The sequence below is a fragment of the Anomaloglossus baeobatrachus genome, chromosome 5 (genome assembly GCF_048569485.1).
Source record: "Anomaloglossus baeobatrachus isolate aAnoBae1 chromosome 5, aAnoBae1.hap1, whole genome shotgun sequence".
Taxonomy (NCBI): Eukaryota; Metazoa; Chordata; class Amphibia; order Anura; family Aromobatidae; genus Anomaloglossus; species Anomaloglossus baeobatrachus.
The window spans coordinates 512,001,715-512,025,828 of NC_134357.1; the positions used below are offsets into that span (position 1 = coordinate 512,001,715).

The window sequence follows — 24,114 nt, forward strand, 5'->3', positions numbered from 1 at the left end:
AGTCCTATAGAGCATCTCTGGGACGAGGTAGAATGGGATGTTCAGTGCCTGTCAGCTCCTCAGTCTGATTTTCGGTAAATGTAAGAAGCTTTCATGTCCCCATGGGCCTGTAATCCTGCAGAACTATTTCATCACCTGGAATCTTTCATGTGATAAATTGCTGAATTCCTAAATGTCAAAGTAAATCCAACGCTACTAGATGGGGTCTGTAATAATGTGGCCATTCAGTGTATGGTTTATACTTGGTGGAGATGACAGGATAAAGCTGATCATAGACATTAGATGTTGTCTGGATCTTCTCACAATTTTCTGGTTTTGGAGACTGCTGGTTACAATTAGGAGGGGACAGGTTGGATTATACAGGAGACCTGCAGCTCTGTGATATCTACTGCTGTCAGTTTTGTTCATTTATGATTTTTTCTGTTCTTCTGAATCATTTCATGTGACTTCTCCATCTGTCTGTGACTTTTCCAATATTTGTTTCAGGGTGAAGATCTGACCTATATTAGTACTGCAGGGACATATGTGAGGGGTGATGAGCGGTGTAAACAGGAGATTCCTACAGATAACCGCACAGGTGAGTAGTGACCACTAAATGCAGAGAAGTCACAGATTTTACTCCATCACTGGCTTCTATAATAACTTTATATGATTTATCAGAATGTGTTCACATGGAATTTTTGATGTGGTCTTTATGCACCTACATTAAGACTTGCACTGTGGGCCCCATTTATAATGAAGGGTGTGGTGAGGTAAGATGAGCAGAATTCCTTAAGAGGAAATTGCCAGGTTATTAATTCTGCACGTCTTCTCTATGGCGTGCACCTTGCCAGAAATGCTGCTGCATTCAAGGCCTGGAGTAACATTTCTGGAGTAACTTACACCACCAGAGTAGAGGAACTTTTGAACAGGAGACACCGTCCTCAGGCTGTCCGGCGGGACAATGAGGCGAAGTTCCTCCTCCTCTACATACACGGACCTAGACAGTGTATCCGCCTTCTTATTCTTCTCTCCCGATAGGAAATGGAGGACAAAATTGAATCGGGAGAAGAAGTGGGACCATCTAGCCTGTCTGGGGTTCAGGCGTTGGGCGGACTGCAGGTATAATAGGTTCTTGTGGTCCGTGAATACCAAGAACGGGTGCTTAGCTCCCTCAAGTAGGTGCCTCCACTCGGAGAATACCAGCTTCATAGCCAGCAACTCCCGATATCCGATGGAGTAGTTCTTCTCGGCAGGGTAAAACGTCTTCGAGAAGAAGAAGTATGGACGTTTTCGCCCCTGGGGATCCTTTTGGTAAAAGACAGCTCCTGCACCTACTTTTGAGGCATCCACTTCTAGGATAAAGGGCTTCTCCTCATCCGAGTGATGAAGAATGGGAGCCCCGGAGAAGTGAGCCTTGATGAAGGGGAAGGAGCGAGAGGTCTCCTTTGTCCAGGCCTTGGGATTAGCACCCCTAGGGCACTATAAAGATCAGCAGTCTGATCGCTTGTTCATTTCTGTTGATCAGTGCTTGCTATGTACCCATATAGATTTTTTTTTTTTTCTGCACAAAAAAGCACATTTTGGCAGGAAAAAAGCTGCTGAAAAAATGCGTACTTCTATTCATGTTTTTTTTTTTTTTATCAATTGGGATAGGGAAGACGCAGGAAAAAAAGCAGAAACGATTGACATACTGCTTCTTCTTTCAGCAACAGGAACTTCAATGAAAAAAGAAGCAATGTGGCACAGCAAGTCAGGATTTTCATAGACTTTGCTGGGATGCTTTTTATTTGCTTTTATTTATTGAAAAAAGCATGAAATAAGCAACGTGGGCATTACATCCGGTGCTTTGCTGGCTGTAACAGGAACTACGTCATGATATCGACAGGGGTCATCACATGACCATGTGCTACCATGGCAATCATTGGCTTCCTGTGAAAGGCAATTTCCCTGCCATGGCCATTTCAATCTCGTTATCACAATTTGAGGCCTGTTTCACAAGTCAGTGATTCTGGTATGTATGTGCTAGTTTTTATACAGACGAGATCACGGACACATTAGATAGATTCATTAAAATAAATGGGTCTGCGCACACATAAGTGATTTTTCACTGACTGGGCCTCCGTGTGGCGTACACGCGTGTCCGTGATTGCCGCACGGAGACATATCAGGGTTTTTTCTGGCATCACTGATGTCCCACGGAGCACACTATGGTGTGGTTCGTGAAACGCGTACCAGAAAAACACGTACATTGAAAATAAAAATCATTTCATACTCCTCTAGCGACACTGTGTTCGGCAGCTGCTCTCTGCTTTTTCCTGGCTGGCTCATTACTGGCTGCATATTCATGTATGCATCCACAACCGGCCCGGAAGTAGCTGCAGAGGTCAGAGACACAGCGGCTGGATGCTGCATCGCGGTAGACTTCAGCACCACGGGGACAGCAGGGGCAGGTGAGTATACGTCCATGTGCAATCACGGAGTACGGATAAGGTATCACAGATTGCACATGGATAACCCATGTGTGCCATGATTCACGGCACACGGAGGGGCATAGGCGTTTTTAACACGTGAGTGAAAAACGTCTGTTTTTCACTGACGTGTGAAACAGGCCTGAAGTGCGATTTAAGGGGTTAACAGGCTATCCACGCGTGCCTGTTAGCCGCACATGTCAGCTGTTCAAATCAGCAGACACGTGCCAGGATCACTGCTGGCTCACCGCAGCAGCCGGTGGTGATTACCCCAACATGATTTAGGATGTTCAGTTATGTCCTTGGTCATGAAGGGGTTAATGTAAGCAGTTTTTGGCGCTGGGTTAAATTTTCCCTTCAAAACATAATCTATGACATTCTGTGAATCAAATAAGGTGGCTGTGCAAAATTTTGTGATTTGTAAATGCGATTGTGTGGATTCCTTTAGCGGACATACAGTGGGTACGGAAAATATACAGACCCCTTTAAATTTTTCACTCTAGTTTCATTGCAGCCATTTGGTAAATTCAAAAAAGTTCATTTTTTTTCTCATTAATTTACACTCTGCACCCCATCTTGTCAGAAAAAAAACAAATGTAGAAATTTAGAACATTTATTAAACAAGAAAGACTGATATATCACATGGTCATAAGTATTCAGACCCTTTGCTCAGTATTGAGTAGAAGCACCCTTTTGAGCTAGTACAGACATGAATCTTCTTGGGAATGATGCAACACGTTTTTTTGCTCCTGGATTTGGAGATCCTCTGTCATTCTTCCTTTCAGATCCGCTCCAGTTCCATCAGGTTGGATGATGAACGTTGGTAGACAGCCATTTCTCTATCGCCTCATTGGGGGACACAGGAGACTGTGGGTATATGCTGCTTCCACTAGGAGGTGACACAGGCAAAAAACTAAAAAGTTAACTCCTCCTCAGTAGTATGTTCCCACCTACCGGCAAGGAACTATTCAGTTTTTTGCTTAGTGTCAGCAGGAGGATAGACACGGGACTTTCTTTTTCGCTCCTAATTGGGAGACCCAGACAGTGGGTGTATAGCTACTGCCTCTGGAGGCCGCACAAAGAACTACACTTAAAAGTGTAAGGCCCCTCCCCTTCTGGCTATACACCTTCCCGTAGGAGTACGGATTCCTCAGTTTTAGCTTTGTGCGAAGGAGGTCAGACACGCACGCATAGCTCCATTGTTTTTAGTCAGCAGCAGCTGCTGACTATGTCGGATGGAAGAAAAGAGGGCCCATACAGGGCTCCCAGCATGCTCCCTTCTCACCCCACTGTATGTCGGAGGTGTTTGTAAGGTTGAGGTACCCATTGCGGGTACGGCGGCTGGAGCCCACATGCTGATTCCTTCCCCATCCCTTTTTACAGGGCTCTGGGTGAAGTGGGATTTACTGGTCTCCAGGCACTGAGACCGTGCTCCATCTACAGCCCCTGGAGAAGATGCTGGATGGAGCGGAGTACATCAGGGACATGGCCCTGCTTCCTCAAGGTACTCTGTGTCCCCGTGCATTTGGCGCTCACACCGCAGCATGCTGGGTGTTGTAGTGCGCCGGGGACATCAGCGCTGCGGCGCTTGTGCCATGGCCTCATTCAGCTTCGCTGAAGCAGGCACACTTTTGGGAAACGGTCGCGCCGGCCGCTGGGACTGCGGCGCGGCTGGCACTTGTGGTGCGCCGGGGACTTCAGCGCGGGCCGCGCTTTTACGGCGGCCGCGCTGATAACTCGAGTCCCCGGCTTTTGCGGCCTGCTTCCGTTCGTTCCCGCCCCCAGACCTGCCAGTCAGGAGAGGGGCGGGACGCTGGTCAGTGCATCAGCGCTGAGGGCTGGAGTCGTTTTTACATACTCCAGCCCTCACAATCGGCACAGAGGGGACACTGTTTCCCGCACTTTTGTTTGGGAACTCCCACGGACCGCCCCTCTCCACAGACGCCGGCAGCCATTCCTGCTGACACGCTGAGCTGCAGAGGGGAGCCGGGGAGACCCAGACAAGGAATTCTGCGCCTCTTACCCGCTATTCAGCGGGCGGTAAGCAGCCCTCAGGGCTCACCCCCTCTTGTGCCAGTAGTATTCTTAGTATTTTGTTCCTGCAAATACTTTGTACTGCATAGCGCTGGTCGCCCTTTGGCTATAGACTCTCTCACATTGCAGAGAGCCAACAGCATGTCGTCCATAAAACGCAAGGGTGCCAAGGCACGGACATTATATGCTTCCTGCACCGCATGTGGGACTTTTCTACCGGCAGGCTCCACTGACCCCCATTGTGTGCAGTGCTCGGCCCCTGCGGCGCTTGCACAGTCGGGACCTCTGCTGGACGTGACCCAGGGTGTACCACCTGTGAATGCTGTCCAGGTGACAGGAACTGAGTTTACAGCTTTTGCTGACAGAATGTCTCTCACTATGTCACAAATTCTTGACACATTGCGAGCTAGGCCTGTACTTCAGGCCACGGACACTGTGCAATCATTGCCCCCTGGTCCCCCTCAGCTGAATTACTTCCAAGCTCCGGGACGGGCACATACACCTCAGGGTGAAGACTCTGACTCGGACGATGGCCCCAGGCAGCCTAAGCAGGCTCGCTATGAGGGGCCTTCACATTCATCTCAATGGTCAGGATCCCAGCGAGATGAATCTATGGGTGATGAGGCGGACGTAACTGATCAGGATTCTGATCCTGGGACCGCTCTCAATCTAGATACACCAGATGGTGACGCCATAGTTAATGATCTTATAGCGTCCATCAATAAGATGTTAAATATTTCCCCACCAGCTCCTCTTGTAGAGGAGTCAGCTTCGCAGCACGAGAGAATCCATTTCAGATATCCTAAGCGTACATTAAGCACTTTTCTGGACCACGCTGACTTTAGAGACGCAATCCAGAAACCCCACGCTTATCCGGAAAGGCGTTTTTCTAAACGGCTTAAAGATACACGCTATCCTTTTCCCCCTGAGGTGGTCAAGGGTTGGACCCAGTGTCCAAAAGTGGATCCTCCAATTTCCAGGCTTGCAGCTAGATCCTTGGTTGCAGTTGAAGATGGAGCGGCACTTAAAGATGCCACTGACAGGCAGATGGAGCTCTGGCTGAAATCCATCTATGAAGCGATTGGAGCGTCGTTAGCGCCATCTTTTGCTGCCGTATGGGCACTCCAAGCTATCTCAGCCGGGCTTGTGCAAGTCGACTCAGTCACACGTGCATTTGCCCCGCAGGTAGCACCATTGACCTCGCAAATGGCGGCATTCGCGTCGTACGCGATTAATGCTGTTCTTGACGCTACAAGCCGCACGGCAGTGGCGTCAGCCAACTCCGTTGTTTTGCGTAGGGCCCTGTGGTTGAGACATTGGAAGGCAGATTCTCATTCCAAGAAGTGCTTAACCAATTTGCCTTTTTCTCGTGACCGATTGTTTGGAGAGCGTTTGGATGAAATCATCAAACACTCCAAGGGTAAGGACTCATCCTTACCGCAACACAGACAAAACAAACCCCAACAGAGGAAGGGTCAGTCTGGTTATCGGTCCTTTCGAGGACCGGGCAGGTCCCCATTCGCCTCGTCAAAAAAGACTCAAAAAGACCAGAGACGCTCAGATTCTTGGAGGTCTCAGTCACGCCCAAAAAGGACAGCCGGAGGAACCGTTGCCAAGACGGCGTCCTCCTGACTTGCAATCTCCGATTCCCACACCCTCGGTCGGTGGGAGGCTTTCCCACTTTGGCGACATTTGGCTGTCACGCGTCAAAGACCGTTGGGTGAGGGATATTCTGTCTCACGGGTACAGGATAGAGTTCAGTGCTCGTCCGCCAACTCGTTTCTTCAGAACTTCTCCACCACCAGACCGAGCCGATGCTCTGTTGCAGGCGGTGGCCGCTCTAAAGGCGGAAGGAGTGGTGACCTCCGTCCCTCTTCAGGAACAAGGTCACGGTTTTTACTCCAATCTGTTTGTGGTCCCAAAAAAGGACGGATCGTATCGACCCGTCCTGGATCTAAAGTTGCTCAACAGACACGTAAAAGTCAGGAGGTTCCGGATGGAATCCCTACGCTCCGTCATAGCCTCAATGTCTCAAGGAGATTTTCTAGCATCAATAGATATCAAAGATGCGTATCTCCACGTGCCGATTGCGCCAGAGCATCAGCGTTTCCTACGCTTCGTCATACACGACGAACACCTGCAGTTCGTAGCGTTACCTTTCGGTCTGGCAACAGCCCCCCGGGTCTTCACCAAGGTCATGGCAGCAGTAGTAGCTGTTCTGCACTCGCAGGGTCACTCGGTCATCCCGTATCTAGACGACCTGCTTATAAAGGCACCCTCTCAAGAGGCATGCCAACACAGTCTGAAGGTGGCACTAGACACTCTCCAGAGTTTCGGGTGGATTATCAACTTTCCAAAGTCTCATCTAACCCCGACCCAATCTCTGACTTATCTTGGCATGGAGTTTCATACTCTCTCAGCGATAGTGAAGCTTCCACTGGACAAGCAGTGTTCGCTACGGACAGGAGTGCAATCTCTCCTTCAGAGCCAGTCGCACTCACTGAGGCGCCTCATGCATTTCCTAGGGAAGATGGTAGCAGCAATGGAGGCGGTCCCGTTCGCGCAGTTTCATCTGCGCCCTCTACAATGGGACATTCTACGCCAATGGGATGGGAAATCGACGTCCCTCGACAGGACTGTCTCCCTCTCTCAGACTGCCAAGGACTCTCTGCGTTGGTGGCTTCTCCCCACCTCATTGTCACAGGGAAAGTCGTTCCTTCCCCCGTCCTGGGCAGTGGTCACGACGGATGCGAGCCTATCAGGGTGGGGAGCGGTGTTTCTCCCAGGGTGGATTGATTTAAATCACGCCGATTTAAATCATGATTTAAATCACGATTTAAATCAAAAGATTTTTTTCTATTTAAATCGGATCGATTTAAATCATGATTTTAATCATGATTTAAATCACTGATTTAAATCAAAAGGTTTTTTTTTAATATAAATCACGATTAAAATGAGAAGTGAGAGCAGTGTGCATGTGCGCCCATAGTTACTCGGACAAAACTAGGTGCAACGATCTAACGCCAGGGTGAGGGGGGGACCCCAAAGTAAGTAAAAATCTTTTTTGTTTTACTATATGGCAATAGGTAGGTGTTTAAAAGCAGCATGTCTTAATTGTATAAACTATTAATAGCCTCCACATTTTGTTCATACTGCCCCTTTAATTCCACACTTCTAGCTTGGTTTCAGTTTTGGTTTAGTTTCTTTTTCCCTGCATTCAGTTGACATGCCCAAACTTGTTGGATAGTCAGCAGTACTTGGCTCAGGCTGTAGTAACATCAGCAGTGCTTGGCTCAGGCTGTTGTAACAATCAAACTTCATAAGTGATCTGTGTGAGCCATGGCAGCAGGTCGTAAGAGAGACCCTATTTGGGTTCATTTTGTTGAGATGCCAGCAGCAGATCTTGGAAAGAAAGGTGCAAGAGCAAAGTGCAAATACTGTCAAAAGGATATCCAAGGACTTGTTTGCCGTTTGAAATCACATTATGAAAACTGCAACCAGAAGGGAAATGAAGATGTTGATAGTGATACAACTAATGTCAATGAACCCCCACAGCTTCTTATGCACCAGGAGCCTAGTACTTAAAGGACTGATGTATTCACTGAAGATGTTTGCTTACTTCAAACGTTAGAGATAGGCTATTGTTAAAAAGTACTTACTCTCTGTAGTTCAATTCTGAGTGTTTAATAGTGCAAATAAAAATTATTAGGTTTCATAATCAACTGTTTTAATATTTTTATTTGTGTAAAACAATTAGATTTGCAAAAAAGACAAAGTTTTGCTTGTGTACAACTTGATTAAAAAATCTGATTTAAATCAAATGATTTAAATCAAAAAAATCTGATTTAAATCAAAAAAATCTGATTTTTTTGATTTTTTTAAAAAAATCAAGATTTTTATCCACCCTGGTTTCTCCACCACAGGGCTCAGGGGACGTGGACTCAGGAAGAGTCCACCCTGCAGATCAATGTTCTGGAAATCAGAGCAATCTATCTTGCTCTGCGAGCCTTCCAACAATGGCTGGAAGGCAAGCAGATTCGGATTCAGTCGGACAATTCCACGGCGGTGGCGTACATCAACCACCAAGGGGGAACACGCAGTCGCCAAGCCTTTCAGGAAGTCCGGCGGATTTTGACGTGGGTAGAAAGCAGAGCGTCCACCATATCCGCAGTTCACATCCCAGGCGTGGAAAACTGGGAAGCAGACTTTCTCAGTCGCCAGGGCATGGACGCAGGAGAATGGTCCCTTCACCCGGACGTGTTTCAGCAGATCTGTTGCCGCTGGGGGACGCCGGACGTCGATCTGATGGCGTCACGGCACAACAACAAGGTCCCAGTTTTCATGGCACGGTCTCACGATCACCGAGCGCTGGCGGCAGACGCCTTGGTTCAGGATTGGTCGCAATTCCGACTCCCCTATGTGTTCCCACCTCTAGCATTGTTACCCAGAGTTCTCCGGAAAATCAGGTCCGACTGCCATCGAGCCATTCTCGTCGCTCCAGACTGGCCAAGAAGGTCGTGGTACCCGGATCTGTGGCATCTCACGGTAGGCCAACCGTGGGCACTACCAGACCGTCCAGATTTGCTGTCTCAAGGGCCGTTTTTCCATCTGAATTCTGCGGCCCTGAACCTGACTGTGTGGCCATTGAGTCCTGGATCCTAGCGGCCTCAGGTTTATCTCATGAAGTTGTTGCCACAATGAGACAGGCTAGAAAACCATCCTCAGCTAAGATCTATCACAGGACGTGGAAGATATTCTTAGCTTGGTGCTTGGCTCAAGGGTTTTCTCCCTGGCCATTTGCATTGCCAATTTTTCTTTCCTTCCTGCAGTCTGGGTTGGAAAAAGGTTTGTCGCTTAGCTCTCTTAAGGGTCAAGTCTCCGCGCTATCCGTATTCTTTCAGAAGCGCTTGGCACGGCTTTCTAAAGTATGCACGTTTCTCCAAGGAGTTTGTCATATCGTTCCTCCTTACAGACGGCCATTGGAACCCTGGGATCTAAACAAGGTTCTCATTGCTCTCCAGAAGCCGCCTTTCGAGCCTTTGAAAGAGGTTTCCCTTTCTCGGCTTTCACAAAAGGTAGTTTTTCTTGTGGCGGTCACGTCTCTTCGAAGAGTGTCCGAGCTAGCGGCGTTATCTTGCAAATCTCCCTTCCTGGTGTTTCACCAAGACAAGGTAGTACTGCGTCCAATTCCAGAGTTTTCTCCCAAGGTGGTTTCTTCCTTTCATCTCAATCAGGATATCACTTTGCCATCTTTGTGTCCGCATCCAGTTCACCAATTTGAAAAGGGTTTACATCTGTTGGACCTGGTGAGAGCACTCAGGATTTACATTTCTCGCACGGCGTCTCTACGCCGTTCTGATGCGCTCTTTGTCCTAGTCGCTGGTCAGCATAAGGGATCGCAAGCTTCCAAATCCACCCTGGCGCGGTGGATCAAGGAACCAATTCTTCACACATACCGTTCTGCTGGGCTTCCGATTCCATCTGGACTGAAGGCCCATTCTACCAGAGCCGTGGGTGCGTCCTGGGCATTGCGGCATCAGGCTACGGCTCAGCAAGTGTGCCAGGCGGCTACCTGGTCGAGTCTGCACACGTTTACCAAACACTATCAAGTGCATACCTACGCTTCGGCAGATGCCAGCCTAGGTAGACGGGTCCTTCAGGCGGCGGTGGCCCACCTGTAGGAAAGGGCTGTCTGACAGCCCGTTCATGTGGTATCTTTTTACCCACCCAGGGACTGCTTTTGGACGTCCCACTGTCTGGGTCTCCCAATTAGGAGCGAAAAAGAAGAAGGGAATTTTGTTTACTTACCGTAAATTCCTTTTCTTCTAGCTCCAATTGGGAGACCCAGCACCCGCCCTATTTGTTCTTAGGGTTTCATTTTTCGGGTGCACATGTTGTTCATGTTGTTTCTTAAGTTCTCCGATCTTGTTATCGGATTGAATTTGTTTTTGAAACTGTTATTGGCTTTCCTCCTTCTTGCTTTGGTACTAAAACTGAGGAATCCGTACTCCTACGGGAGGGTGTATAGCCAGAAGGGGAGGGGCCTTACACTTTTAAGTGTAGTTCTTTGTGCGGCCTCCAGAGGCAGTAGCTATACACCCACTGTCTGGGTCTCCCAATTGGAGCTAGAAGAAAAGGAATTTACGGTAAGTAAACAAAATTCCCTTCTTTTTCTCCAGTCCCACATTTTTATTTCTTTTTTTTTTTTTTTTTTTTTTTTTTTTTTTTTTTTCACAATTGTCGTTTTTTTTTCATTAATATCTTTTTTTTTTTTTTTCCTTTTTCCGTAGAACATGCTTTTTCATAGGGCAACAGAGTGTAATAGGTCACTCTGCTTTCCCACAGAGAGAGAGAGGGCAACAGAGTGTAATAGGTCACTCTGCTTTCCCACACACAGAGAGAGGGCAACAGAGTGTAATAGGTCACTCTGCTTTCCCACAGAGAGAGAGAGGGCAACAGAGTGTAATAGGTCACTCTGCTTTCCCACACAGAGAGAGAGGGCAACAGAGTGTAATAGGTCACTCTGCTTTCCCACACAGAGAGAGAGGGCAACAGAGTGTAATAGGTCACTCTGCTTTCCCACAGAGAGAGAGAGGGCAACAGAGTGTAATAGGTCACTCTGCTTTCCCACACAGAGAGAGAGGGCAACAGAGTGTAATAGGTCACTCTGCTTTCCCACACAGAGACCGAGGCCGCAGAGGATGCAGATATCCTACTGTCGGCTCTCAGGTCCAGATCGCAGGATCGTTAACTAACGTGTCAGCATTCAGGGTTTGGATTATAGATAAACGATCCGTTCGCTCACCATAGCGAAGCGACCATCAGAGAGAGAGAGACAGTGTGAACACCAAAGATGTGGCACAAGCAGCGTTATGAAGACAAGGTAGGACCCTGTGTCTTCTGTTCTCGCTGTCACCGGGGCTCCAGGGCACCTCCGCTCACCTTAACATTCAGGTCACCGCGCTCTCCTTACTGCCTCTCTCCATATCAGGTTCCCGGCTACAGTTTCCACGCAGGCCTCATCTCATACACGGGTCACTTACAGCGCACACGGGGTTAATACACGCCCATCGCAGCCATCGTCTCATACTCTTATACGTGTCACTCTCACCTGACTCGCCCACCACAGGGCTTTGGGTGACTCTGTGTCGGGCCAGACTAGTCCGGTGTAGTCAGCGGTGGAGGGGCCCGACTCCGTGACCCTGGCGGTGTCAATTTAATATGGCGGCTGTAGGGGTGATGATAGTGTTTAAAGTTTATGACAGATTCGTGACGCCACCTGTGGTAAATTGCAGCTCTTTAGGGCCGCAGCTGCTGGAAGGGACCTCCGGGGCTGATGTTATAGCAGCGGAGATGTTGCTTGCTCTCCACAGGTAGAGCGGGTACCCCGGGGCAACCTTTGGTACTTTGTAAAGTTTATGGTGTTTGTGGACGAGGTGCAGGGCCAACAGGGCAGTGGAAAGGTACAGACACAGACAGTAATTTCCTTTTACCTTCTCCTTTACTTGTCCAACCAGTGAAGTCCAGTGAGTCTTTTACAGGTGGTAATGGCGATCCAGTGGCCTGGAAGCAGTCGGGGGTCTCACACTGGCCAGGTGAGTAATGAGGCCTGCTCCCTACGCTCTTTGTGTAAACGGGTCCCACTGTTTCAGTATGCTGAGACCCGTTCTGCTGCTCTCTGAGGTAATTTGTTACCTCTCCCATATGGCGGGCTGCGTGGACTGTCAAAGGTGCTGTTCTTTCTATCTGGGCTTCCAGCCCTGGCTTTGCAGCTGCACCTCCGGGTGCGGGGTGGACAGAGACCTGCAGTCCTCTTGTCCTCCGGATGCGACCACTGGTACTCGAGTGGCCCTGAACTCCGATATTCAATTTCTTTAGCTATGACGTTGGAGTGAGCTGGCTGCGCTCCATTCCCAATGTTCTCCTCCTTTTTGCCTCTCTGTGGATGTGTTTTCCTGGGCCAAGCAATCTGGCTCAGCTCCCAGCTCACACACCACACTACTCGAGTCCTTGTCTCTATGAACTCTCCTCACAGACTAACTAACTCCCCCAGGTCAGAGCTTAAGGGATCCTCCCTGGAACTCCAGGTTTAGAGCTCCTTCTGCTGGCCTGGGAGAGAAACTGTGTTGAATGATGGTACTTACTGGCCAATGGATTTCCCCAACTACCTCCAGGCTCAGCATTAACCTTTTTGAGGGGGGCAACACTGTAGTGGCAACCAGACCGCTGGGGCGACACACACCACTCACCAAGAAGGACACACCGCCCACGGCCATCTTCTGTACAGTGTACAGAAGTTTTCAAAGGAGGTAAATGTTGAACGCACCTCCTCTTTATCCTTCTGGTCTATGCGTTTCCGGTCATCATAGAGTTCAGCCCTCCTCATTGTTTGCTATGTAAACATGAGCTTGCTGGTATTATCACTAGGACAGAGTTTCATCGACCACATTTCTGGCTAGCTCTCAAGTGGGGACACACGCTGCAGCAGGACACATCGCGCAGGACACCGACTAATTCTGGGTAGGATTTTTTCCACTAGAGACACATTCGGTCTCCTCCTCATAGTCATTCCTACCTACTAGCTATTTTCTTTTTCTACATTTCTCTACTATCTTTCCATAGTTAACAATGGCTAATACAAGGAAGGATAAGTCTTCATTAGCAGCCAGTGTTTCAGTCTATGCTTGGTCTACCTGCAATTCAAAGTTTACATCTGCACAGGACACATCATTATGTTCTTGTACTAATCATGCGGTTTCTGATGCCCAGGAGCCCCCTGACAATAGACAGATAGAGAGTGAGTCCTCTATTCCAGAGTGGGCCTCAACTCTATCACAGTCTGTAGCCGACCTAACCAGAGTATCTCAGACACTGGTTACAGTCATGCAAAAACTATCGCTACACGACTATACTTCCGGAAACATCATCTCCTCTCATGGTGAATCTCGGTTACCGGAACGGTCATCTCAAGCTGATAAATCGCAAACAGGTTCTAGAACACGAACCCATATCGTCTCTCTTTCTAGGTCTCGCACTAGATCTCTCTCACCTTCTCCATCCACATCCTCTGAGGGACCATCTGCCACACCAGAGATACGTATATTACTAGAATCTGAATCCAGTCAGAATTCGGATTCTGACTCGGACTCTGATTTGGATCGCTCTTTCAAAATAAGAGATATGGTAGATAGTTTAGTTCAGGCTGTAAATCAAGCTTTAAACATTACAGACACTAACACTTCTCAGGAAAAGCGGATACATTTGTAAGATTGTCCAGCAAACAGGTCCAAAGTTTTAAAAGTAAAAAAATGTTTTTCTTTATTTCATCGTAGATAAAATTCCATCATGTCAAGTACAAAAAACATAGAGCAGGAGGACGCGTTTCGGATATCACATCCTTATTCTGTCTCCAGACAGAATAAGGATGTGATATCCGAAACGCGTCTTCCTGCTCTGTTTTTTGTACTTGACATGATGGAATTTTATCTATGATGAAATAAAGAATTTTTTTTTTTTTTAACTTTTAAAACATTGGACCGGTTTGCTGGACAATCTTACAAATTTATCTCCTTATCTGCTTGAAGTTGTCTTTCTCCTTCTGGTCCGTGCATGGTCAAAAATTGCTGGTCTCCAATGAATCACAACAGGTGAGCTGCACTGTTCTTTGCATTTGCTCCTCAGGAAAAGCACCACATTTCTTTCAGGAAAAACAAATAGGCTCCGGTAGTTTTCTCAGATCATAAAGCGTTCCAAGATCTAGTGGACAGACAGTGGGCACAACCTGACAAAAAATTTAAAAGAAAGGAATTTATGGATATATTGTATCCCTTTTCTGCTGATATTGTTAAAAAATGGACAAAGTCACCATCTGTTGATCCACCAGTATCTCTGCTCTCTGCCAGTACAATCCTGCCATTATCAGATGGAGTTAGCCTAAAGCAGGGGTCTCAAACTCGGGTGGGTGTATGGGCCGCACAGAGGAAAAAAATTATTTGGGGGGCCGCATTCTTTGCAGGACAAAGTGACATTTTTATTGGTACCATATATATTTTTTTACACGCCTCTGGATGACTGATTTTCAACATTTTTCACTTGTTTATTATAACAAATGTGCACATTCTTTGGTTAAATCTAAAAAAAAAATTTTGATGTTAAAAAAAAAAAAGTCATGCCTTATTTTGTTTTTTTTTTACATTTTATCCCTTTCTTGTAACTAATAGTGTTACAATTATCACTATATAGAAATTTTGGCCAACATCTTTTAGTGATGTTCCCTATCCTATAGTAATGTGCCCACCTTGTCCCCATCCTATAGTAATGACCCCAGCCTTGTCCCTATTCTATAGTAATGTCCCCATCCAATAGTATTATGCCCATCCTTGTAATGTCCCCATCTTTTAGTAATGTCCCCATCCTATAGTGATGTGCCCACCTTGTCCCCATCCTATAGTGATGTGCCCACCTTGTCCCCATCCTATAGTCATGTGCCCACCTTGTCCCCATCCTATAGTCATGTGCCCACCTTGTCCCCATCCTATAGTCATGTGCCCACCTTGTCCCCATTATAGTCATGTGCCCACCTTGTCCCCATCCTATAATCATGTGCCCACCTTGTCCCCATCCTATAGTCATGTGCCCACCTTGTCCCTATTCTATAGTCATGTGCCCACCTTGTCCCCATCCTATAATCATGTGCCCACCTTGTCCCCATCCTATAGTCATGTGCCCACCTTGTCCCTATTCTATAGTCATGTGCCCACCTTGTCCCTATTCTATAGTCATGTGCCCACCTTGTCCCCATCCTATAGACATGTGCCCACCTTGTCCCCATCCTATAGACATGTGCCCACCTTGTCCCCATCCTATAGACATGTGCCCACCTTGTCCCCATCCTATAGACATGTGCCCACCTTGTCCCTATTCTATAGTAATGTGCCCACCTTGTCCACATCCTATAGTAATGTGCCCACCTTGTCCCTATTCTATAGTCATGTGCCCACCTTGTCCCTATTCTATAGTCATGTGCCCACCTTGTCCCCATCCTATAGTCATGTGCCCACCTTGTCCCCATCCTATAGTAATGTGCCCACCTTGTCCCTATTCTATAGTCATGTGCCCACCTTGTCCCTATTCTATAGTCATATGCCCACCTTGTCCCCATCCTATAGTCATGTGCCCACCTTGTCCCTATTCTATAGTCATGTGCCCACCTTGTCCCTATTCTATAGACATGTGCCCACCTTGTCCCCATCCTATAGTCATGTGCCCACCTTGTCCCCATCCTATAGTCATGTGCCCACCTTGTCCCTATTCTATAGTCATGCGCCCACCTTGTCCCTATTCTATAGTAATGTGCTCACCTTGTCCCTATTCTATAGTAATGTCCCCATCCTGTAGTAATGGGTGGTGGGGGCAGTGGCGGCGGGTGAAAGGTGATAATTTACCGATCGCTCTCGGCTTCCACCCAGATTCCTGAGTGAAGCTGAGGGGGGCGGTCTCTGGCCCCAGATCCACAGTGATTGGACAGATCGGTCACAAGGCCTGTCTCTCCAATCAGAGCTGGGGGCGGGTGAAACAGAGGTCACCCAGCTCCAGCCAATGATCAGTGCTACAGCTGCACTGATCAGGGCTGGATTTCAATGTTACAGCCATTTTCAATGGCTGAAACATTACAGTGGCTGTGATTGGCTGACGAACGCCGCGTGGCCAATCACAGCCTCCGTAGGTCCGGGGAGGAGACACCACCCCTCCTGAGGTCCCCTCCTCCCCGAATCTAAGGTATTTGCTATTTGCAATGCAAACAGCGATCGCAGCCACCGGGGCTGCGATTTCGCCATGACGTACTGGGTATGTCATGGATCCTTAAGTACCAGGGAGCCATGATGTACCCAGTACGTCATAGGTCGCTAAGTGGTTAATGTGCCGTCCTTCACATACACAAAAAATAAAAAACCACCATTCTTCTCACCTGTCCCGCGTTCCCTCGGCTCCTCATCTCTGCTTCTTGCTGTCTGCAGGCCGTGCCCCGGTGACTATCGCAGCCGGTGCAGGGGCCGCAGCCCCTGGCAGCGATTTATGTCAGATCAGATGGTTGTTTTGCCGGCGCTGCGCGCGCACAGTCCTTGCCTCTGAGAACGCAGCGCCGGCAAAACACTCATCTAACAAAGTGCAGACAGTGGCTGCGGCCCCTGCACCTGCCGCGATAGTGAACAGGGGCACGGGCCTGGGGCCGCACGAAGCAGCCTGACGGGCCGCATGCGGCCCGCGTGCCGCGTGCTTGAGACCCCTGGCCTAAAGGATTGTTATGATAGACAAGTAGAAGCCTTAACCAAATCTGCTTTTGAAGAAACAGGAGCAGCTTTATGTCCAGCATTTGCTTCTGCTTGGGTCTCTAAATCTGTATCAGCATGGTCCAAACATCTGTGCGATGGCATTCATAATGGTGCGCCTCCTGAAGAACTAGCAAACCTCGCTAGTCAAATAGCTTATGCAGGAAAATATCTACTATCAGCCTCTTTAGATATTGCCAGCTGTTCAGCCGCTGCAGCAGCCAATATGGTAGCAATCCGTAGCGTTGTATGGCTTAAGTCATGGAATGCAGAATCCTCATCTAAGAAAACTATCACAAGTTTGCCCTTTCTCGGAGGTCGTCATCAAAATGGACAAACACCATTCAGATCCAAAACCAACAAGTTCAACAACGCATGACAAACAACAAAAAGATCTCAATATAGGTGGCCGACTCCTTTTTTTTCAAGAACATTTGGTTTTCAGAGGTTGGAGATTCATGGATCTGAGAAATTGTTTCCATCGTATACAAGATAGAATTCTATTTCCTACCAAAACATTGCTTCGTGTTATCCCGACCACCGAAAACCAAAGCCCTCGTACAGGGGTTTTACTCAGCAATTTCCACTCTTCAGAGAACAGGCGTCATCGTGCCTGTACCTTCGAAAGAACGTTTTTCAGGTTTTTATGCCAACTTGTTCGTAGTCCCAAAGAAAGACGGAATGGTACGACCTATCCTAGATCTAAAACAGCTCAATCAGTCAGTAAAATTACGTCATTTCAAGATGGAGTTTCTTTGAGCGGTAATCTCATCTATGGAACCTAGGGAATTCATGTGCTCAATAGATATCCAAGACGCATATCTCCACATACCAATCTATCACGGACACCAAAGGTTCCATTGGTTCGCAGTAGATGAGGATCATTATCAGGTCACAGCACTTCCCTTCGGTCTGGCAACTGCTCCCAGAGTCTTTACCAAAGTCATGGCAGCTGCAATGGCCATTCTACGCACAAGAGGGATCATAGTCATTCCCTACCTAGATGACATTCTAATAAAGGCTCCATCAAAACAAGAATGTCTCCAAAGTCTTCACATTACAACATAGACGTTATCACGTCTAGAATGGATAATCGACAAGAAAAAGTCGTCCATGATTCCAAAACAACGCCTGACATTCCTAGGCATGTTGTTCGACACAATTCAAGCAAAGGTATTCCTGACGGATCAAAAAAGACTCGCCTTGCAACAGGATACGCGTCTTCTCGTCCAGTCCAGGTCCCTCTCAGTCCGTACTTGCATGAAGACATTAGGAAAGATGGTGGCAACTTTCGAAGCAGTACCTTTTGAGCCAGTTTCACAGCAGACCTCTACAGCTAGCCATTCTGTCTCAATGGATCAAATCATTGACAACACTGGATCTACCGATACAGTTAACGCCTCAAGTTCAACAGTCGCTCACATGGTGGTTGCAGTCCACACTCATACAACAGGTACGGTCGTTGCTTCCAGTTCATTGGCTAGTGATTACGACAGATGCCAGTCTAACAGGATGGGGAGCAGTTTTCCAAAACCTTACAATTCAGGGTCGTTGGAAAACTCAGGAAACCTCTCTCTTTCGATCAACATCCTAGAAATCCGAGCCATACATCTTGCCCTGATTTATTGGCAGATTCTTCTGTTGAACCGACCAACTCGCATTCAGTCGGATAATGCCACAGCGGTAGCATACATAAATCACGAAGGAGGCACCAGAAGTCCAAAAGTCATGGCAGAAGTGGCCAAGATACTGACATGGGCAGAGAATCACGTACCTCGGTTATCAGCAATCCACATTCCAGGTGTGGAGAACTTGGATGCCGGTTACCTTAGCAGAGAGGGGCTAGCATTCGGAGGATGGTCACTACATCCCAAAGTCTTTCACATGATATGACAACAGTGGAGCATGCCAGGACGTAGATCTAATGGCATCCAGAAAGAACAACAAGGTTCCTTACTTCGTTTCCAGAACAAGGGATCCTCTAGCAGTTGCGTCAGACCCAATAGCAATATCATGGGCACAGTTCAGTCTACCTTATCTGTTTCCTCCTCTGTCGCTCATTCCCAGAATAGTAAAGATCAAGGCAGAGAACGTACCAGTGATTCTAATAACTCCAGACTGGCCAAGGAGATCTTGGTACGCCGAGGTCGTCAATATGTTGTTAGACGCTCCACTCAAGCTTCCAGACCATCAAGACTAAAAGCCGCTTTACACGCTACAATATATCTTACGATGTGTCGGCGGGGTCACATCGTAAGTGACGCACATCCGGCATCGTAAGGTATATTGTAACGTGTGACAGCTATGTGCGTTTGCGATTGAACGGTAAAACGTTCATCGCATGCACGTCGTTCAATTCCTAAATATTGAACGTTAGGTTGTTCATCGTACCCGGGGTAGCACGCATCGCTGTGTGTGAGACCCCAGGAACGATGAACTGCAGCTTACCTGCGTCCCGCGGCTCCTGGCCATGCGGAAGGAAGGAGGTGGGCAGGATGTTTACGTCCCGCTCATCTCCGCCCCTCCGCTTCTATTGGCCGGCTGCCGCGTGACGTTGATGTGACGCTGAACATCCCTCCCACTCCAGGAAGTGGACGTTCGCCGCCCACATCGAGGTCGTATGGACGGGTAAGTACGTGTGACGGGAAAAAATCGTATGTGCGACACGTTCAACAAATTGAACGTGCCGCACATACGATGGGGGCGGTTACGATCGCATACGATATCGTATGCTAAATCGTAACGTGTAAAGCAGGCTTTACTCTCACAAGGTCTAATTTCTCTCCTGAATTCACGGTTTCTCAGTTTGACGGCATGGCTGTTAAAAACGCTATTTTAAAGGACTTAGGCTTATCTGATCCAGTTATTCAAACCATGATAAAAGCCAAGAAACCTTCCACATCAAGAATTTATTGCCGGACATGGAAAGCCTTTTTTCGATGGTGTGAGTCGAACACAGTTTCTCCCCTACAATTAAAGTTGTCTAACATCTTATTTTTTTTTTTTTACAGACTGGGTTAGTCTGGTCTCAGTCTCAGTTCTCTCAAAGGACAAATTTCAGCTCTTTCAATACTGTTTCAAAATAACATGGCTTCTCTCTCCCAAGTACGAACCTTTTTACATGGGGAAGCTCACGTTAAGCCTCCCTATCATCATCTAGTAGAACCCTGGGATCTTAATCTAGTACTCAATGCGCTCCAAAATACACCTTTCGAGCCAATTCAGTCATCAACATTACTTATTTTATTAGGGAAGGTCACATTTCTACTAGCTATTAAGTCTATACGTAGAGTCTCGGAGCTTGCTGCTCTCTCCTGTCGTGCACCGTACCTAATTATTCATCAAGATAAAATAGTATTACGACCAGTGCCTGCCTTCCTTTTCAAAGTCATTTCTTCTTTTCACCTTAATAAAGAGATCGTTCTTCCCTCATTTTGTCCTGTTCCTAATCATCCCACAGAAGTAGCACTACACAAACTCACCTAGTCAGGGCAATTCGCATTTATCTCTCCAGAACAAAGGACTTCAGAAGAACATATTCACTTTCTGTCATTCCCAGCGGACATCGCAGAGGTTTTGCCGCTTCTAAATCAACCATTGCCAGATGAATACGTTCCGCAATTTTAGAAACATACCGAATTAAAGGACAAAAACCTCCTCCGGGAAGTAAAAGCTCACTCTACACGAGCAGTTGCAGCTTCCTTGGCAGTACAACATCAAGCTTCCCTTTTGCAAGTCTGCAAAGCGGCCACCTGGGCTTCTCTACACACCTTTTCAAAATTTTACAAAGTCAACACACATTCATCAGCTGATGCACTTTTAGGTACAAAAGTTCTGCAGACGGCAGTTGGGCTACTTTTACACTTGCGTTCAGCGCAGTCCGTCACTCTGGAGAATAGCGCAGTCCGTTAACGCACTGCGCTATTCTCCATAGACTGTAACGCAAGTGTCAGCGTTGGATCCGCTGGACGACGCAGCGTCGTTATTTTGACGCTGCGCCGGGCGGATGGAACGCTGCATGTAACTTTTTTTGAGCAGCGGAAACCTTTATTTTTCACTGCGCATGCTCTTTTTTTTTTTTTTTTTTTTTTTAAATCACAAACTTTATTTTATTTCTCGGTGGCCGAACGTTCAGCTGAGTGCTCGGCCGCCGGCATGTCAGGGCCCTCAGCTGAGCGCTCGGCCGCCGGCATGTCAGGGCCCTCAGCTGAGCGCTCGGCCGCCGGCATGTCAGGGCCCTCAGCTGAGCGCTCGGCCGCCGGCATGTCAGGGCACTCAGCTGAGCGCTCGGCCGCCGGCATGTTATAGCGCTCAGCTGAGCGCTGGGCCGCCGGCATGTGAGCGCGCTCAGCCGCCGGCTATTAAGAGCGATCAGCTGATCATTCACAATAGTCAGCTGCCGGTACTGTAAAGAAGAAAAAAAAAAAATAACGCTTTCCGTTATTTTGTACGATCCGCAGCATTGCGTTGTGCCACTATATGCAACGCATCCATTGCATCCGTCACACGACGCAATGCTACGGAAGCTGTCCAACGCAAGTGTGAAACTAGCCTAAACGTCACCTAGCTGATGATAATACATTTTAAAAAATTTTCCCACCCTAAGAAACTGCTTTGAAACGTCCCACAGTCTCCTGTGTCCCCCAATGAGGCGATAGAGAAATAAAGATTTTCAGTAATCACCGTAAATCTTTTTGTTCGAAGCCTTCATTGGGGGACATAGGTCCCACCCATATATTTTATATATCTCTAGCTCCTCCTAACTACACTTTATCTCTTACTACTGCTTTATCACAAACTGAATAGTTCTCTGCCGGTAGGTGGGTATATACTACTGAGGAGAAGTTAACTTTTTAGCTTTTTTTTGCCTAGTGTCACCTCCTAGTGGCAGCAGCATATACCCACAGTCTCCTGTGTCCCCCAATGAAGGCTTCGAAAAAAAAGATTTTACGGTGCGTACTGAAAATCTTTATTTTCAGGTCTCACCAGAGATGCTCCATTGGGTTTAGGTCAGGGCTCTGGCTGGGCCGGTCAAGAATGGTCAGATTTGTTCTGAAGCCATTCCTTTTGTTATTTTAGCTGTGTGCTTAGGGTCATTGTGTCTTGTTGGAAGGTGACTCTTCGGCCAAGTCTGAGGTCCAGAGCACTCTGGAAGAGGTTTTCTTCCAGGAAATCTATGTACTTGGCCGCATTCATCTTTCCTTCAATTGCAACCAGTCGTCCTGGCCCTGTAGCTGAAAAACACCCCCATAGCATGATGCTGCCACCACCATGTTTCACTGTTGGGATTCTATTGGGCAGGTGATGATCAGTGCCTGGTTTTCTCCACACATACCGCTAGAATTATCACCAAAAAGGTCTATCTTCATCTCATCAGACCAGAGAATCTTATTTCTCATAGTCTGGGAGTCCTTCATATGTTTTGTTTTTTTGGTTTGCAAATTCTATGCGGGCTTTCATATGTCTTGCACTGAGGAGAGGCTTCCGTCGGACCACTCTGCCGTAAAGACCCGACTGGTGGAGGGCTGCAGTGATAGTTAACTTTGTGCAACTTTCTCTCTTGTCCCTACTGCATCTCTGGAGCTCTGCCACAGTGATCTTGGGGTTCTTCTTTACCTTTCTCACGAAGGCTCTTCTCCCACGATTGCTCAGTTTGGCTGGACGGCCAGGTCTAGGAAGAATCTGGTGGTCCCAAACTTCTTCCATTTAAGGATTATGGAGGCCACTGGAGCCTTGAGTACTGCAGAAATTCTTTTGTAACCTTGGCCACATCTGTGTCTTGCCACAATTATGTCACTGAGCTCCTTGGACAGTTTCTTTTGACCTCATGATTCTCATTTGGTCTGACATGCACTGTGAGCTGTGAGGTCTTATATAGACAGGTGTGTGCCTTTCCAAATCAAGTTCTATCAATTTAATTAAACACAGCTGGACTCTAATGAAGGAGTAGAACCATTTTAAGGAGGATCACAAGGAAATGGACAGCATGTGACTTAAATATGAGTGTCTGAGCAAGGGTCTGAATACTTATGACCATGGGATATTTCAGTTTTTCTTGTTAAATTTGCAACCATTTTAACATGTCTGTTTTTGTTCTGTCAAGATGGGGTGCAGAGTGTACATTAATGAGAAAAAAAATGAACTTTGCAGCCATTTGGTAAATTCAACAATGAAACAGAGTGAAAAATTTAAAAGGGTCTGAATACTTTCCGTACCCACTGTATATACACTCAGCTTTATATATTAGATATATATAGATATAGATATATATACATACCGTATTTTTCGGACTATAAGGCTATGTGCGCACGTTGCGTACAGTTACTGCAGACATTTCTGCAGCGATCTGAAGAGCACATGTGCACTTTAAATCGCTGCAGAAATGTCCGTAGTGAAAAAAAAAAAAGCCGATTCCATGCGCTCTGCCTGCAGCTCCTCCCATAGACAGAGCAGGAGCTGCCGGCAAAGCGCACGGAAGAAGTGACATGTCACTTCTTTTTACGCAGCGCTTCGGCAGTAGCCGAAGCGCTGCGCTCTAAAACGCCACGTGCGCACGGCCCCTGCACAATCTCCATAGACTGTGCAGTGGACGCAGGACGCATGCAGTTACGCTGCGCTACAAAGCGCAGCGTAACTGCATGTATTTACGCAACGTGCGCACATAGCCTAAGACGCACCGGACTATAAGACGCACCCTGGTTTTAGAGTAGGAAAATAGGAAAATAAAACTTCAAGCAAAAAAATGTGGTCATGACACACTGTTATGGGGCGAGGATCTGCTGCTGACACTGTTATGGGGGTAATGTCCCCAAATTCTCTACTAAGTTACCCCATCCTGGTAATGATCCTCCTGCCTTGTATATGATCCTGCTATAAACCCCCATGCTGCTCATATTCCCCCATCCTGCTCATATACTCCCATCCTGTTCATATACCCCCATCCTGTTCATATACCCCCATCCTGTTCATATACCCCCATCCTGTTCATATACCCCCATCCTGTTCATATACCCCCCATCTATCCTGCTCATATACTCCCATCCTGCTATATGCCCCCATTGTGCTCATATACCATCCTGGTATATGGCCTGTATCCTATAGCACATATAAAAAAAATAAACGTTTATACTCACCTGTTCCTCACTCCCTGCAGCACCGATCATATCTTCCGCTCTGCGCCGCTGACCTGTGTGTGTGGAGCCGTTCCCCTGCAGCATCGCGATGTCTTCCTGTCTGTGCACAGATCAGCTGACCGGCACAGACAGGAAGACATCGCGTGCTGCAGGGGGACGGCTCCACAC

General features: G+C 47.5%; 1 protein-coding gene across 1 annotated transcript in view; it reads left to right on the plus strand.

The window, feature by feature from the left end:
• Positions 1-24,114, plus strand: part of LOC142311973 (uncharacterized) — a 78,385-nt gene that overhangs the window by 48,719 nt on the left and 5,552 nt on the right. The window contains exon 11 of the mRNA XM_075350838.1: positions 487-577. Coding sequence (XP_075206953.1) covers positions 487-577 — 91 coding nt within the window. The remainder of the gene's footprint in view (positions 1-486; positions 578-24,114) is intronic.